General features: G+C 45.6%; 2 protein-coding genes across 3 annotated transcripts in view; one reads left to right on the top strand and one right to left on the bottom strand.

Annotated features, from left to right (window-relative positions):
- The window catches only part of LOC147016900 (uncharacterized), a 394,344-nt gene that overhangs the window by 53,498 nt on the left and 322,512 nt on the right, over positions 1 to 18,334 (top strand). The gene's annotated exons all lie outside the window — the stretch shown is intronic.
- The window catches only part of CLPP (caseinolytic mitochondrial matrix peptidase proteolytic subunit), a 43,898-nt gene continuing 25,575 nt past the window's right edge, over positions 12 to 18,334 (bottom strand). Inside the window, exon 7 of one of the 2 annotated variants that reach the window (XM_085846138.1) lies at positions 12 to 497. In XM_085846138.1, the coding sequence (XP_085702264.1) occupies positions 334 to 497 (164 nt within the window). In that variant the 3' untranslated portion in view covers positions 12 to 333. Of the gene's footprint in view, positions 498 to 14,483; positions 14,594 to 18,334 lie in introns of those variants that run through there. The other variant, XM_085846139.1, reaches the window with a different exon arrangement.

Below are 18,334 nucleotides of genomic sequence, written 5' to 3'. Positions count from 1 at the left end.
AACAAAAAAAAAACTTGAGAAGATGGGGAAAAAACAAAAACAATCGATGTTGGCAGCAGATAATGTAAATTATTTTTTGTCTACTTAATGGTGCCAGTGCACCATAATGGTGCCAGTAACAGCTTAACAATCAACATTTGCTTTATGGTTGTGACTGGAAATGGTGTCACGTAAATGCATTTGAAAAGTTTATTGGAGTTAAAGAAGACACTGAGCCTGCCGTGCATTGAGGGATCAAGATGACTGCAAAGGATTAAAATCCATATTTTATGTGCCATTTCGATATAAACCATGTGAGTTAATATTTAGTGGGTATATATGCCGATTAGAGATTCAAGATACAACAGGACTCTCTGATGGATTTGAGTCGGTCGGAGCTGATGACTGATTCTCAGGGGTCGAGCCAGCAGCAGGCGGCTGGGCCAACACCTGGTCTACGAGCCCAAACTCTTGTGCTTCAGTTGGACTCATATAACGATCCCTCTCCATTGTGGTTTCTGGGGTTAGAAAAAGGTCGTCAAAATAAAAAGATCGAAAAGTCAATGACATCAAGTTTTTCACAACATAGAGTCAAAGGGACAAAAATTTCGTCCTCTTCAGCTTTCAAACTATTCTCTTAGCAAGTAAAAATTAAAGTTTTTGGTTAATGATGACATTTTATAAAATGCAAATGAAATTGATGAGGCATTTCTAATGATATCCCTAACCTCTAATGAGGCATTTACATAAGCAATGTTTAGGACAGAGGCAAGTTATAAAGGTCATTGGGATATCATGTGGTACGGCTTCACAACTACTCTACAGCCATAATAGTAAAAGCGAGTTTAGCTTTTTGTGTATTTTTAATGGAGTGATCTCGGCTCAAGGAACTCATACATAATATATATATATATATATATATATATATATATATATATATATATATATATATATATATATATATATATATATATATATATATATATATATATCTCGTGCAGGACAAGGATACATCAGTGCACTTTGCTTCACCATCAAGTACAAGGATGTTAGAAAGTAATGGACAAATCAATGTAGGATATGGGTTTTGAACCTGGGATTTCAGCTTCAAGAGCTAAATAGGCTCAGATGAGAACGCCAAAGGAAACTTCCTTTCCCATTTGTAAACAGTTGTGGTCGCAAGTTATCATTTCCATTCACCTTGTGCGTTGACAATCATTGTTCAATCTGCTGCTCAAACAGTGAACGCAGCTGGGTTTTTCAGGAAACATTTATAGTGAAAAGTAAATAGAATCGTCATAATATTGTTACGGTTCTGAGAAGCGGGCGCTCCCCCAGGTTATGGCATACAACATATAGCGGGCCGAAGGCAGTTATTTCATTGGTGTTCGTTTTAGATAGCCCTTCCCTTATGTTTCGTGGGTTTATGGGACAAAATGTGTTGTGAGGGCTTTTAGGCAGGTCTTTATTCCTATCCTTTATCTATTTTATTTACGTTGCCGCACATACGATCTTCTCTTCATGCATGCTTGGCCGTATAGTAACAAGAGACAGCTCATTCGCATATGCCACCAAAATTCCATTCAAACTTCGCGCCATACCCGAACCGACCAACACTTCAGACCTTTGCCGTACTCGAACCACAATGCTACACCATTCCTATAACCATCACAATGCCCTTATAAAAAAATTCCAACATCAATTCAAGCTCGCTTACTTCACCTGAACTGCGACAGTGCTTCAACCGTCCTTTGAAGATATCGGGGAACAATGGATGACACATACCATTAAAGATGCTTGTGTTTGGAACGTTCTGACATGCAGCTCGGGCGGAAGTATGCACTAGAACACGTTCAACATCGCATGGATAGACTTAGTGCTCCACTCAATTACAGCCCCCATTTGGTGTCCAGCACACGTTCGTGGTCATGGTCGGAAAGCACCCCCAGATACCCACACCCCATGTTAACCTTGGACATCCTTTGCACGGCAGAGTTCAGAAGTGAATGAGGCTATTTCCGACATCAATTCCTTGTAGGGACCGGGATAATACTTGGGAGGGCGTCCGTGCAGCAATGGGGGCGTTGGGAAACGCCTACTGACCGTCTTGACAGATTTTGGGTTCCTGCCTCTCCAGACGTCTAGAAAATATCCTGCAAAGGAGTTGTAGTAGTTCTTGGCTCTTAGTTCAGTTCAGTTCTGGGTTGTTAGAGCTTGCGAGACACATCTACTTTTGGAGAGGTCGGTGGCATGGCACGGCACAGCATGGGACGGAGGGCAGAGCTGAGCAGATGGTGCAGAGTGCTAGGCGAGCGAGCAATCCAGGTGTCGTGCTGAGCACATCAATTCGGGCAATGTGAAACACAGTCACATTGACAGACTTCCTTACACTTCATTATTAAGCTATCTTCTCACACGTTCTGTCCCTTGTCTCCTACCTCGTCTGCTGTGGACGCAAAAAAAAAACAATTGGCAAGGGCAAGTCGTGACAACCGTTCATTTCAGAGCGACTCCACAGACACGCATCTCTTTCCATTTTTCCTTCTCTGCACCTCATCACACCTTATCCGACCATGTACCTTAGACATCCTCAGTTTTCCTCCTCACCCTCCAAAGCGACTGTAAGCGTGCGCTTCACTCAAATCCTCAGTGATTATATATTTTTTGTCAAACCCTTAGGCTGTGGAACTTATTTTCAAGTGAGGAGAAGGATCAAAGATCATGTGCTTATCATCAGAATCAATAACTTTAACAAACAACTGAAGCCAACAATGAGAATTTAAAAAAGCTAAAACTGATTACTCTGTCCTTTTGTCCACTATGTTAGATAAACAGTATTGATATTCTACCCGAGGGCAAGTTCAGCACTGCCAAAGCAGTTTATTGGTAACAGAGTTATACTGGATGTGGTTTGCCATTGCCATCCCAGCAGTAGTTATGGCAGGAATTTGCAATTTGACTTTCATGCTGGCAATAGCTCACCTACTCTTCGCGAAGGACACTGTGGGTTATTTAAAGTCCATCAACTAATGCCGGCAGATGGGATGCCCCGTTTAACATGTTGACTGCCGCTGATAAGTACACCCGTAGTGCTGGATGTACCAGATTCTCGTAGAAAAGATTATGTTCTTTTATTGTAAACGAAATGTGCTGCAATGCCAGATAACGCAACAAACGATCTGCTGGCAATTCGGTGAACATAAATCTGTGTAATAATCATGATCAAATTAGTGTTGTACCATTTACCATTTTATGTGATATTGAAAATCACAAAAGTGCACAAATATGATATCGGCACAAAGTTCACGTCAGTTAAACTAAGACAAAAGAAGAGATGGTTACAAAGGGAAAATAAATTATTACAACTGAAATAAGCTTGTTGTACATGATCCAGGGCATTTACGGCTGGTGACATATACTATAAAAGTATAGGCAGTCATATATCATTGCAGTGTGTTGAATACTATATAGCTCATGGGAAGGAAATATCACATGACAAGCATATACTGTATAAATCAAAGTCTTAGCACGTCGAAGCTATTCCATGCGGCAGATTGCAGACCGACTTCAGGTTTCAGCAGAAGCTGCATGCAAGACTGAGGAGGATATGCAAAAATATTATTGTGAAAATAGACATGGTCAAGGAAGAAAACCTCTCTGAAAGTGATGGTAAGCACCTCAGGGTACGCTGTCTACGTGACAAGACCATGATCCAGTCGAGATTTTGCTAACTGACAAAACTGAAACAAAGGTGTTAATGTTTCTTCAACAACAGTATGATGCACATGAATACAAAGTGGTCTTAATGGTTGTATAGTAGCTGTCAAAAAACATTTGCTGAGGAGAGGCAACCAAATGAAAAGGGTGGAATATGTAGCAGAGATGAACCAGTGAGATGATCAAACCTAGAAGAAGGTGCTCTTTCCAGATCAGCCATTGTGTGAACTGTTACGCAATAATCAATGGCAGTTTGTTCAAAGGTGGACTGGGGAGTAGTTATAACACTCAGTGTACAACAGCAACTGTGATGCCTCAATGGTGGATCAAAACAAGTGTGGGGCTGCATCTCAGCCAAGAGTGTTGGGGATTTACATAAATCAAAGGTACACTGATTGCCCACAGGTCCCAGGAAGTTCTGATCCATCATGCCATTGCCTCAGGAACATACCCCATTGGGCAGGTATTCATCTTCCAACAGGACAATGACCCTAAGCATCCAGCTTATGTGGTGAAAAACTATCTGGAAGGTAGAGGCCGAAGAAACTCTTACAAAGATACCTTGGCCTGTAAAAAGGACTGATATGAACATCACTAAGGCCAAATGTGGTTACATGGGCACTGAGAAAGTCAAATAACAAACAAATACCTTGCATGAGGTGTGGGAAGTACCCCAGGATACAGTGAATCCTCGCTTACTGTTATAGTTGATCGTGCATTCTGGAAAGGTGCGACTTTAACCAGAATGAAGAAGTGAATCCAATTTCTCCATAAGAATTAATGTAAATATGGGGTGTGGGGTGGGAGGGAGAGGGGGAGGGAGGAGGAGTTGGTTCCAGGGAAAAATGTTATTGCCAGCCAAAAGCCATTATATACATCCACTGATGCACAGTAAAAGTTTGAAATAACTTTAAACAAATAATTTAATACTGCACTCACCAATGATGATTGTGAAGGGTTAATGACAATCGCACGAAATGAAAATCACGGCGAGTAAAAAAGAAAAAGATACTTGCACCGACACAACATGAACAGCAATGACCGCCACAATCAAGTGGCTTACGCTTTGGGCCGCAGTTCATAAGGTACCATAAATACCGGTGTATACAAGGTTTACACTGAATGTACACTGGGTGGGCTTATACACCAGTATTTGATATTCCGGTTCTGGGTTTGGAGCATTGGCAGGTCTCCTTGGGGACTCCCTGCTGACGATCTCAAAGTTAAGTTTCCGGTCGTTATCTGTCCCGTTTTAACAGTTTATTTTCTCACCTACATGTTACTGTGTGTTCCTAGTTCGGTTTTGTTTCAAAAATCGTGCTATTTTGTGAGATTTCGTCGAACTTGTTCTTACTGGGTGCTTGAGGCCTATCCTTCAGGCCTGAGGCCTACCCTTTGTTCCCTTCGGTGTACGATCGTGTTTATTTGTTTTTTCTCCCGATTATCTTCAATTTCTACCTTTCCCACTTTCTTAACGTCCCCCATCCCAACTAATCACTCTATTTCTTATCTTTTAATTTTTTTTTTTTTAAACCGCGACCTTTCTCCGATTCTTCTTCTTCTTCCTCCTCTTCTTCTTCCTCGATTTTTTTTCTACAACACTTCCATGACCTAATCTGTTGAAAACTCTCTCAAACATTAATAATAATAACAAAAACGATCTCTTATAATGCTTCATCTTCCTCTTTCACACGTGTGGTACTCTTTACTGTATCAGAATGCACCACTCTTCTGCTATTTAAACTGACTGCTCTCAATTCGACCTTTCCTTCATACCTTGCCTAAAAAATCCAACTGTTACAGCGTTTCTTCTCTCCATTCTCTGAATTCGCCTTTATTGCATCCCTCAAGAAATGTGTTTAATCGCATAACTGACCTAAAACTTTTAAAAACCCTAGTTTGCTATGAATGTTCGCTTTCCATCAACCATTCTTTTTTCCAATTTCAGTGCCAACTCACTCCTCTCACCCCTCACTCTCAAAGCAACCATCCCACTCTTCTCCCTCCAAGTCTCCCTCTCACCTCTCTCAAAAACTCCCCCCTCACCTTTCTCCCACTATTCATCCGCCTCACTCATCCTTCCAAAAGTTGCCCCCACCTTCCCATCCACAAAGCTGCCTCCTTCCACTGCCCTCTCACCTCCATCTCTTCACTCCACCTCCTCAAATCCTCAACTGCCTTCTTCCCCCTCTCCCCCAGCACCACAGAGCCTTTTCTCCTCCTCATTCGGCCCCCTCCCCGAGCTATTCTGCAATCCCCAACACTCTTCCAACAACACTCCTTACCTCCCCCCCCCCGCTCCCTGTCCTAGCCTCCCCCCCACCCCCTGCACCCAAAGCCTCCTCCCCTACCTCTTCATTAAAAGTATGGACCTCAAATATCTGGGGCCTTCGCTCAAACCTTTCAGATCTTTCCATACAGGTTGCCACTGACAAACCAGACATAATCTGCCTAACAGAAACTTTCCTCCCCCAAGACGTGTCTGACTCCCAAATATCTCTCCCTGGTTACTCCCTCCTCCAGTTTGACAGACCTGAGCCTCGCCCTGGTGGAGGAGTTGCTCTCTTCATCAAAGACTCTATTCCTCACTCTCCATGCACTGCCCTCACTCCCCCACACCCCCAGGAATACCTCTGGCTACGGCTTCCCCTCAACTCCCACCTCATATTTATATGTGTACTGTACCGTCCACCTAACAGTGATGACTCCATCGACACCTCACTATCTGAAAACATGGACCAACTTCTATCTTCTCATCCAAACTCTCTCTTCCTCAAATGTGGTGACTTCAATTGTCATCATGCCAGTTGGCTAGGTGTGGGTACCTCTCTCACCTGAAATGGCACCTCAGCAAAAGCTTTCTGCGACTCATTGGGACTGACTCAATCGGTCAACTTCGCTACCCGGATCTCAACCAATGGTACTCCATCTCTTCTGGATCCGATTTTGACAAATTTCCCTGACAATATCTGCTGATCTTCCTCCGGTCCAATCGGGTCTTCTGACCACATCCTTGTCAAAGTGGACATCTCTGGCTATTATCGGAGAACCACCTCACCACCGTCGAGTCTGGCATTTCACTCAAGCCGATTGGCAGGGTCTCCAAGCAGCCCTCAAACTTATAGACTGGTCTCCTATCTCTACTTTCTCCAACATCAACTCTTCCTGGGAATTTTTTCAAAGAAACTTGCTCTCCCTCATGCACAGACTTATCCCCTCTCGTCTTCAGTTATCCTACCCTTCCTCCCGCCCTTTGTTCACTGAAGCTTGTAGTGAGGCAGTTGTCCTGAAACAACTTGCCTTTGCCTCAGGGAAAGCAAACCCAACTGAGGGCGATCTCAGTTCCTTCCATAAAACTCGGAACAAGTGTGTATCTACCCTCAGGAGAGCCAGAAAACTATCTTTCTCATCTCAAGTCTGAACTCTCAAACCTCTCTCCCTCCTCAAAATCCTGGTGGCATCTAATCAAATCTGTTTCTGGTGAATGTTCTCCCTCCATCTCCTCCCTTACCTCAAATGGCAGCACTACTGATACCGCACGTGAAAAAGCTGAATGCATAAACTCGGTGTTTGCAGCTCAATCTTGTGTCCAAAACCCATCACTTTCTCTACCCACCTTATCCAGTCGCACCCAACTGTCCCTAGACTCTGTGTCCTTTTCTCCTGACAAGGTGGAGAGCTTGCTGTCAAACATCGACTCAGATTCTGCAACCGGTCCAGACGGCATCAGCCCACGTGTCCTCAAAGCCTGCTCTTCTGCTCTTGCTCACCCCCTCTCTCTGTTCTATTCACCCTCTCATTTGCTCAAGGCCATCTGCCATCTGCTTGGAAATCAGCAAACATCACTGCCCTGCACAAAAAAGGTGCAAAAACAGATCCCTGCAACTACAGACCAATCAGCCTTCTCCCAATCATCAGCAAGGTTATGGAATCCATCATCGCTTCAGATATCAAATCCTTCCTCTTATCCAATGGCTTGATTTCTGATCATCAATTTGGTTTCAGACCAGGTCACTCTACCCTGGATATGCTGTTTCTGCTCTCCCAACAATGGATGGAAGCCCTCAATGCCAGACAGTAAATCCGAGCCGTATCCCTGGATATATCACGTGCTTTTGACAGTCTGGCACCCTGCCCTGCTCACCAAACTCTCTTCCTATGGTATCCAAGGTCATCTCCACTCATGGCTCGCAGACTTCCTCTCCTGTCGCAGTCAACGTGTGGCCCTAAATGGAGTTCTTTCATCCCCCCCGCCCCCTTCCTGTCCAGGCTGGAGTTCCTCAAGATAGCATTCTGGGCCCTGTTCTTTTTCTGGTTTTCATCAATGATCTCTCCGACTCTCTGGAAAATCCTCTATATCTCTTTGCTGATGACTCCACCCTCTGCCGTACCATCGGTCATACCTCAGCACGGCAAGCAGCAGCTTCTTCGCTCACTGCTGATCTGGATAAAATCACAAACTGGTCCAACACGTGGAACATGTCTTTCAATCCGGACAAATCTCACTATGTCTCTCCGAAAGGACCATTTAGAACCCCCCCCCCCATCCACTTTCTCAACAATCCTCTGGAAGGAGTCCTTTCTTTCAAGCTTCTGGGTCTCACTATCTGCCATGACCTTTCCTGGGAAAGCCACATTTCAAACCTCGCCTCCAAAGCCAGTCGCCGACTGGGAATCCTCTGTCGTGCAAGGTCCTTCCTCGGCCCACCTGAGTTCCTGACCACTTACAAAGCTTTTGTCTGCAGCCTGATGAAGTACTGCTCTCCCCTCTGGGCTGGTGCTCCTACCTCCCACCTTTCTCGGCTTCACGCTGTATAAACCAAGGCATTTCGGATCATTGGCATCTCCCGCAATGAGCCTGAATCTTTGGGCCTCTCACTCAATCACCACAGGTTGGTCGGTGGTCTTTCTGTCTTCTACCGTCTCCTCTCCAGCCTCGCCCTCCCCCCCCCTGCTCTCTCTGTGATTTGTCCGCACCACATTTCCGCAGGGCGCTCAAGGTCCACCAACAACCCCCTTCTGGTCAAACTACCAAAATCACGAATCACTGCTCACCTTCCCTCTTTCATTCCTCTTTTTTCCCACCTTTGGAATAAACTCCCTCACTCTATTCATTCCCATTCTTCCCTCCAGGCCTTCAAAACAGCTGTTCACCACCACCTCTTATCATCCCCCATCCAAATCCTCGATCTTTTATACCCCCGATAATCCACCCAAGCCCACGTCCTTCAAATTCCCTGCTTTCCTCCCTGAAAGTCCCTGTAATGTCCATCTTCTATTCCCCATGTTCCCCGTCCCATCCCTCTCCCTTCCACAGATCTCCAAATGTCTCTGTTCCCCACTATTTTGTCCTTCCCACTCCCTCCCCTCCTGTCTCATCCCCCCCTTGATGTGCGTTCTGTGCCAGCTCTCATACGAGCCTCGACAAGGTATACAAAAAAAAATAAAAAAAAAAACCAGCTTATACACCGGTGTTTACAGTACACCTTATACTGTAGCTTCATTAAAACCAGGAAAAACATTAGTTTGGCTTCTAAATTATCGGTTTTCAAGGCGTTTTTGATGCAGACAAGCATGCGGTCGTTATCTATTGAACTGATGTTATGAGGAATACTGTACATGACTATATTGTCTTTCAAAACAACATTGGCCGGGATAACATTAAGCGAGGACTTATATTTGGAACAACATTCCACAGTCATACACTGTGACTATATGTGACTTTATGTGACTATAAATACACTGATAAACTCTTTGGGAGCATGAAAACAAGATGTCATGCTCTACCAATGGGGACCATACTGTGTGTCGAGCATTGGTGCTGCCGAAGCAGTCTCCTTGGCTATTGGACACAATCCTGGACGGGTCGCCACTCCGACACAGGATAACAGCAAGCTGGCACTCATTTTGCCGACCTCAGAAGGATGACAGGTAAAGTTAACCCCACCTGGTATAAATTCAACAGCTGAGTGGGATTTGAACTCAGGATCCTTGGATCCCAAGCCCACCACTTGAACCATGAAACCAATACCGGGGAATAGTCAACACAAAAGCACAAGATTCCCAAAACAATCCAAAGGGCACTGGACTGGGTAGAGCACATACCTCTGCCAGGATGAAACAGTTTACATTTTATATGCCACTTATAGGCCGGATCTGAATCCGCACCCAAACCAAAATCAAATTGACTTGTTCTTGTCACCTAACCAACTCATCCACCTAGTTTTGTCATGATCCGTCCACAACTTTTTGAAATATCATGACATATATATATATACACACACACACACACACACACACACACACACACACACACACACACACACACACACACACACACACACACACACACACACACACACACACACACACACACACACATACATATATCGTTTTGGCTGTATCTCTTAATGGTGAAGAATCACTGAGAAATTAAAAAAAAAAATTCGTATTCGGATCTTCACCAAAATCGAACCAATTCATCCTCATCATGGACCCAACCTGTTCACCAAGTTTCGTCTGAATCCGTTCATAACTTTTTGAGATATCCTGCTCACAGACAGACAGACATTAAAACATAATCTCCATCTACCTTCGGTGGCGGAGGTAATAATAATAATGGATTGCACAACACATTCGTTACATTTATAATTTGTATATTTTCTTTTACAATGTATGGTTAAGGGAATGACTTGTATTGGTTAACCTTGAATAGTATAGTGGTTGTTATTTCACATATTGCATGTATTCGTTGAAGCATGAGGTAATTTAATTGCGATTTAGAATATGCCTCATTTTATGTGTAGAAAGCTGCTATCTTCGCTTTCCTAATGTGTGTGTGTCTAAAACAGCCATCCCTTCAATGCTCTTTAATGCTCTCACCTTTGTAATCTGCCTTACATGTGCTTTTATAGAGTCCGATCGGCTGTCACGCACAAGCTTAGGTGTGAGACCACAGACTTCCACCCTCAAGATTCCACCCACCGCCCAGTCAACACCATCTGGGCGAAAGGTCAGGGATACTCCGCCCAAAAACTTGGCCCTGAGCCAATAGCAGCCGAGCAGGGAATGGGCGACTGAAGTCATGGCTTTAGGTGGTGCGGGGGAGGGGGTGTGACTATAAATTGGGCTGACATGGTCAGCACAGAGAGAGTGAAGCGTCGTGAGCTGATGAGGGAAGCTGCACTCAGGTCGCAGTGGGTTTCCTCCAGAAACTGACAGCTCCAACCATGCCTCAACTCTCCCCCCCCCCCCACCATCCTCCAACAGCTGGGATCAGGCAGCAGCACAAACTGTTACCCCCGCCGGCAAGTGCCTAAGCATAAGACTCATTGTGTCCTGTTGGACGCAGCCAAGGTATTTCAGTGTCGTCATTTCTTCTGACCTTTACTCATGTGGTATGTGTGAGGGCTTAAGGTTTGGGCAATTCAGGAATCTTCCCTTTGTTTGTTGGTTGAGGGGCGCATATTGCGTAGTGGGGTTTAACATTGTATTGGTTCTCGTCGTATTCCCATTTTTGTCAAATATATGATAACAAGAAGCAAATACTGCGATATCACACGGCTGGAGGCAGTAAAAGTCTAGGTTAAGAATGATGAAACAATTTTGCAGTTATAACATTTAAATGTAGACACGGTGAATTAGCATGCATGATGGGAAGAGTTGTGACGTTGGACAAATTTATACTTATAGCCCTCAGATCAAAGGGACGTACGCGGCCATAAGTGTGACAGAAGACGTGACAGAAGACACAGGACAGAATAGCCAATTATACAACAGTGCGATGTTGCCGTGCTGTAATCACCACTTCTGTCACCAAAAAAAAAAAAAGAGGAAGAAATCACCTCCACAAGACGTTTTAAAAACACTTCTGTTGAAAAACAATGAAGAACGAGAGTTACAACGCTGCGCGTCAACAACTAACGGAACAGGAAGATTATCACTTCCTGCTCAGAAAATCAACTTCCGGCATCACACAGAAAACGATTCAGCACAAAAAACGTCGCTCCTCCGCATTGACCCCGCCCACAATTCACCCGGCAATCTCCGCCCACAATTCACCCGGCAATCTCCGCCCACAATACACCCGGCAATTTCCCCCAATACACCCGGCAATCTCCGCCGACAATCCACCCGGCAATCTCCGCCCACATCACACCCAACGTGTGAAAGAAGACACAGGACAGAATAGCCAATTGTATAACAGCACGATGTCGCCGCGCTGTAAAAACCACTTGGTCTCTGAGTGCATTCCTGTGTCTCTGATCGCTATTAGAATGATACACATCCGTTAAAGGATAGATTGAGTGAGGGAGATTAGCACCCAGTACGAGTACCGCACCCGGCGACTCCGCTCGGTTGCCATTAAAGAACGGACATATGGTACTGATCAGCGTGATGCATCGACTAATCAGAGTGGTTCGGTGGTTCCGTTGGGGTACGTTATCATGGCAGACAGGCCCATGATCCACCTGGAAAGATAAATCAGTCGGCCATTGCGACCACTTTGACGTGGTTCATCAGGATTCAAACCGGGCAACAGGACAAACCACATGGCTGCAACAGTATTGTCTATGTATTATGTAAATCTCTCAGTGGTAATGACTCATTATTTGTGCATATCCTGTGTATGTTTCCAGAATTATCTACAACTAGCAAAAGCATCTATCGCTAGTGGCAAGAAAATTTTAAGTTAATCTATCAATTTAAACTAGTCAATGGACTTTAAAAAGGTTCATTGTGTTGCACTTTTGGTTTCACTCAGAGCCAAAGCTTTGAGTTACTTATACTGCCCATCATGAAACGGGGTGCAACATCGGCAGTGAGCTGAGGAAGTCGTTTGTGCATGTTCGAGAGAAAGCACCAGTCTTTTTCTATTAAGGGCATTTAGAGAAAAGGAGAGTGCAAGCAGCAAATAAAGGCTCCAGGAAGTTTTAAATTGTTTAAACACATAATTGATCATGGATAGAATGATTAGGAGAAGTCCTCACACAGAAGAAACATAAATAATATCCCTTTTGAGCACACGTTACCAAAAAAAACTCCAGCCTTTTCAATTTGAGCCAAAATGGTTGTTCTGTTCGCCAAAAATTGCTATATTGGTCACTTTGGCCTGAATGTGTGGCTTAAAAACGGCCTTTGAGGCCAAGGCCACATAACTCATGTTACTTCGCACACAAAGTTGTTTCTGTACCCTGAGTATGAAGTTTGTAGCTTCAAAGATGTGGATGTGAAAAAGGCATTGGCCATATCAATATTTAGTTTTTGATAAACATGAAATTGACATGACAATGTCAACACATGTGTGCAAGACATGTCTTCAGAGGCTTGAAGAGTGGTGTGGTCAAAAGTCAGTTAACAGCTCAGTATCTGGTATGATCACTATTAGCGTTGACACATACTTGGCAACAGCACCTCATTGAGGACACAAGATAGTTGAAGAAGACTTGAGGGATGTCATTTGAGATAAGTACCAAGGCATGCAGCAGTTGGGCCAACGTCGCCGGCTGGTTTTGAAAATGGCACAATCGTCGTTCCATTTCATCCCACACATGTTCTATGGGAGAAAGATCAGGTGAAACAGCTGGCCAGGGAAGTGTGGGAATGGTCTGTTGGGTGATGAAGTCGGTGATCACTCGTGATACGTGAGGGCGCATGCGTTATCCTGTTGAAATGTGATGTGACGTCCATGAAACTGCAGGAACGGGAGGACGTGAGGACGGAGAACTTCATCACGGAACTGAATACCTGTCAAATTGCCATTAAAATGACCTTCAGCTAGGTTCTGTGATGTGTAGTGATGCCTCCCCATACCATCACCCTTCCAACACCGAATGAAGAACCATTGCACAACACATGCGTCAGCATAACGTTCCCTTTCCCGTCGATAAACGCGACAATGGCCATCACGACTGTCAAGATGAAACCTCGACTAGCCTGTAAAGAGGATAGCAGCCTAATCTCAGAAAATGAACTTCAGACGTTGTCCACACCAAACCCGGCATGCATGTCGACGACATCGCAACAAAATTGGATGTACTGCTGGTCATCGTGGTCAGATATTATGCTTGCGTAACCGATTCCAGACAGTTCTATCAGTGATTGGTCGCAAGCCAGGGATGCTGCGAGCTGTCAAACTTGCTGTCTGGAACAGATTCCTGCTGTGCACCAACCAGATATGGTTATCCTGCCAAAGTGATGTCACACGTGGTAGCCCAGAACGTGGCCGGTCTCTGATGTTATCAATAAACTGGCAACGTCTCCACAGTGACTGTATTCAGTGTTCATCGGAACACCACAACACCTAACGACGTTTTATGGAATTCTGGTCTCGAACATGCCGATAGCTCATGTAAGTTCATTTTCAGAAAGGCGTGTCATCATGTTTACAACGTTTAGATGTCAATAAAAATGTTTTTTTAACAGCTGGGATGGTTCACCGAATTGTGCTGCATTGCAATTTGCTCAGTACCACGTGTGGCAGCGTCATACGACTCGGTGCCCCGCACGGCAATTTGTGCGTGCAGTGCATAATATGCACGTGCAAATTCCGGATATTCACAGGTAAACTGGGGAACATGCCAAGGCAGATGTTGGCTGACCATTTTATTGCACGGGTACATGTCAGTATCATTTTGTGTAGTTTTTTTTTTTAATGGTGCACAGGAACTTTTTGGCATTCGTGTGTAAATTCATTACAACAGTGAAAACCTTGCATTTTCCACTTCCCGACAACCTTCCCCCACCCCTCCCCCACCCCTCCCCCACCTCTTCCACAACATTGTAACCCCCACTCCACAACAATCCCACATTCTCTCCCAACCATACATCTCATTTCCCACCTCAAACCCTCCCAATACTTATTGCTTGGGAAAAATGAAAAATTTCTTCAATCCATCTGTGGTGGGAATGAGGAACATTTTATTACTTTTCTCAATCATTTCACGAACAACAATTATTATTGTTTTACTCTTGAAGAGTTTTGCTATCATTTGTAGCCAGGTTTCTGACATCGTTTCACTTTCAAATCAGAATTTTCAAATCAGAAAACTGTGAATCACCTTCTTTGAGAAGGATTTTTAAAATAAATATATATATATATATATATATATATATATATATATATATATATATATATATATATATATATATATATATATATATATATATATATATATTGTTGTGGTTACCAAATTCGCAAACCACCATTCAGGTCCCTTAGGTGAGGTATCTCGGTAAGTGCATGTGTAGTTAGGCCCAAACCCGTTGTCTAGTGGGAATACATGTCATTAATGCGTGCTGCGACTCTTCAGGATAGCCGTTTTTCTTTTACTATCTTTATTTTGGACCAACCGCCATGATTACAACCACAACCACCGCTTCACCACAACCGCCACGACCTTCACGTCACACCTCGCAACCGTAGCATCGCCACCGTTCTTGCCCCGCTGTGGGTACCGGTGTTGGACTCGTGCAGGATTTTGTGCTTCAAAAACGGATCAAAAACGACACACGCCCACTTTTTGCCGTCCAATCGGTGAGCGAGGGGCGATTTGGCCCCGCCTCCAGGACGATCGATATATGCAAATTTGTGGATCAAAAAGCCTTCACGCCCACTTTTTCTCGGGCCAATGGGGAGCGAGGTGAAAGGTCAAAGGGAGGGGGTCAAAGGCGAAGCTACGGGGGGATAAAAGGACCGTGTTCGTCAGTCAGAAGGAGTCGGGGAGTCGAGAGGCGGAGAGTAGGAGAGTCGAGAGGCGGAGAGTAGGAGAGTCCAGAGGCGGAGAGTAGGAGAGTCCAGAGGCGGAGAGTAGGAGAGTAGGAGAGTCGGAAACAGAGAGTCAAGACTTCGCGGGCGGTGGAGTTGGCAAGAAGGAGCTGGTCGTCGTGTGCGTTGGTGTCGGAACGGAGGGGACGGAGCTGTGGAAAGGCAGCGACACCAGACGAGGGGGTGCTCGCGTCGGGAGCTGCACCCCAGGGAGGCCGACAGCGCGACCTGGCCGAGGTGGAGACGCTCGTCGCGGGATAATAAAAATCCTCTATACCCCGAGCCATCGCCATCGCGGCGCCATTGAGGCGCCATCGCCGCTCCGCGTCTCATCACCAGACGGGTAGGCGCGACCCGGTCTCGGCCTCAGGCCCGCCTCATCCTTGAGGGTATTCTTTTCCTTGGTTTTGGGTATGTGTTGTCGGCGCCGTCTGTGAAGTAGAATTGTATAAGTGTTGCCGTGTGCTCGGTAGTCGGTATTAGCGCTGCATTGTGTTTTCGCTTTTACATTTGCTTTTTGTGTAAATTACATTGTCTCTTTTCTGTGTGCATTTGGTGGAATTGAATATGTGTGCTCCCGTGTGCCGCGAATAAATGTGCTTTGTGTTGAACTGTTTCCCGCTTCGCTTCGTCTTTTCCTCTATTGAATCCTCATCTTGCTTCACGTAAAGGGTTGGTAGTGGGCTGAATACGCCCGATAATTAATCGAACCGTCGAGGTCGACGATAACACCGCTCGGTTATTCTGATAGTACGGAACGGGTCGCTTAAGTGGCCCGTGTCCGAAGTCGACCTGCGGCGAGGTGCGATCGCCCGGTCTACCCTCCGCGTGGGTACTTAGGTAGGTCGAATTTGGCGAGCAACCCTATCCCACGCGGGGGCTGATTGGCTCGATCGCGGTGAGACCGAAAGGTCCACCCGTGACTGGTTCCCGGCGTTAGTCCGAGAGGGTCATGACTGGATTGTCCGTCCGGTGGGCGACGTGCCGCGATTCGAGTTACGTGGCCGTCAGCACGCCGGCGGGCGCGAATACCGCAACAATATATATATATATTAGTATGGATTTGAAAATTTTCCATGTTGAATCGCTAAGTGAAAATTGGAGTTATTGTCCACAGCTGCCTTCATCGATGAAAGGCATGACAAGCATCGATGTTTGATTTTTGTCTTGCCCAGTTCCAAAGATCAAATACTGATCCGGATCACGGTTACTCATGGAGAACGATCTGATTTCACACACATATCAGCAAATGGCCATTTCATCCTTCATCAGGACATTTATTGGAGTTAAACAGTCATTGAAACGTTGCCACGCTTCCGATTCGCTGGCCAATTCCGTACGACTTCTGACGGCAAAATGGAAAGATTCTCTTTGTGGCAACTATGCTCAATGGTTTGAACAAACACCTGGAAATAACTACCCGATAATGCAATGACAGGGTAAAAAGGTGGCGAGTATGCACAGCGAAAGAAGAGTCCGTGAAAAATGATACATTTTCCGATTGTGATTTATTCACCACTTTATGGGTATGTATATATATTTTTACGGCTGTGGAAATTCGCAGAACACCATAAAGGTCCGAAGTTCAGTTAGATCGATAAGTCTGTGTTCAGTTAGATTTCCCCACCGTTGTTTAATGGGATTTATTCGTGTCACAGGGCTGTGATCCTTTGACATAGCCGTTTTTCTTTACTATCGTTATTTTGGACCAATAACCACGATCGCCTCAAACCACAACAACCACGATCACCTAACCACCATCCCCACTACACCAACTGCCGATCCCCTTCTCCACACACCACATCACAACCCTCTCCGCTCGTGTAAACCGTCTCTAAGAAGCGAAGGAAAAACAAAGGAACATCGACGGTGCGGGGATTTTCCCGCCTGATTCTCCCGCCTTGTTATTCCCACCTGTTTCCCCGCACTTTTGGTGCGGGGGAGGGCGATGCGGGTCAAAGGTAAGAGGTCATGTAAAGGAGGGGCCTGATTTTGGGGGAATGAATCTCCCTGGACCTGTGCCAAGAAATATTATCTCGGCCCCCGCGAGGGGCGCGGGGAGGGGGGGCGAGAGGGCACAGCCCTTTTCTGGAAGCTTCCCACTGGAGCTGGAAGGAGGGGCGGAGCAATAAACGGGGAGGAGCGAGGCATTGGAACGGAGGGATATAAGGGCGCGCAGGACGCCAACTCGGGGGCTTTGTTTTGTCTTCTTCTTCGTGGTGGTGCGTGGGGCTTCTTCTTCGTCGTCTTGGTCTTCGAAGAGTCTTGGGTTCGGTGGTTCGGGTAAAGTCGTCGGAGCTCGCAGTCGGTGGGGAGTCCGGGCGTGGAACCAGGGACGCGAACGGGAGGCGCCGCTTTGCCAGCTCTGTCGCGCAAACCTGCGCATCCGTGTGGAGAGCGCCAGAGAGAGCTCGCCAGCTCCGTGGAAGGCCGAGCTCAACCGCGGCTGTCCTCGCTACCGTGGGAGACAGACGTCGCGACTCGCCCACCATCGCACCACGAGGGTGCAGGTAACCTGTAACGGTCTCGTGGGATTCGTTCGGTCTGCCAAGTCCCACGCCATAAATGTCTATGGACCCTGTCTGACTCCCTTGTCTGTGGGGTAGTCTTTTATTTTCCTTGGGTTTTGCTTTTGAATGAATGTTGGTGGCGCCGTGTCCTGTAAGTAAAAACTGTGTAAGTTCTGTACATAAATTGCTCGTGTCTTGTCCCCTCCCCGCATTGATTGCATGGCTGTACATGCATGCATGTGTGTAAAATAAATGTGCTGGTCTAAATGTAACCCGTTCGTCGTGTCTTTTCCCCCATTGGGACGACATATTGCATCTCGGAATGTTAGTTGGGTTTTAAATACCCGGTAAATATAATCGG

The sequence above is a fragment of the Eptatretus burgeri genome, chromosome 11 (assembly GCF_056783735.1).
Source record: "Eptatretus burgeri isolate ZD-2024b chromosome 11, Ebu_testis_v1, whole genome shotgun sequence".
Taxonomy (NCBI): Eukaryota; Metazoa; Chordata; class Myxini; order Myxiniformes; family Myxinidae; genus Eptatretus; species Eptatretus burgeri.
The sequence above is the reverse complement of the archived record's forward strand: the minus strand, read 5'-3'. Positions and strand labels throughout refer to the sequence as shown.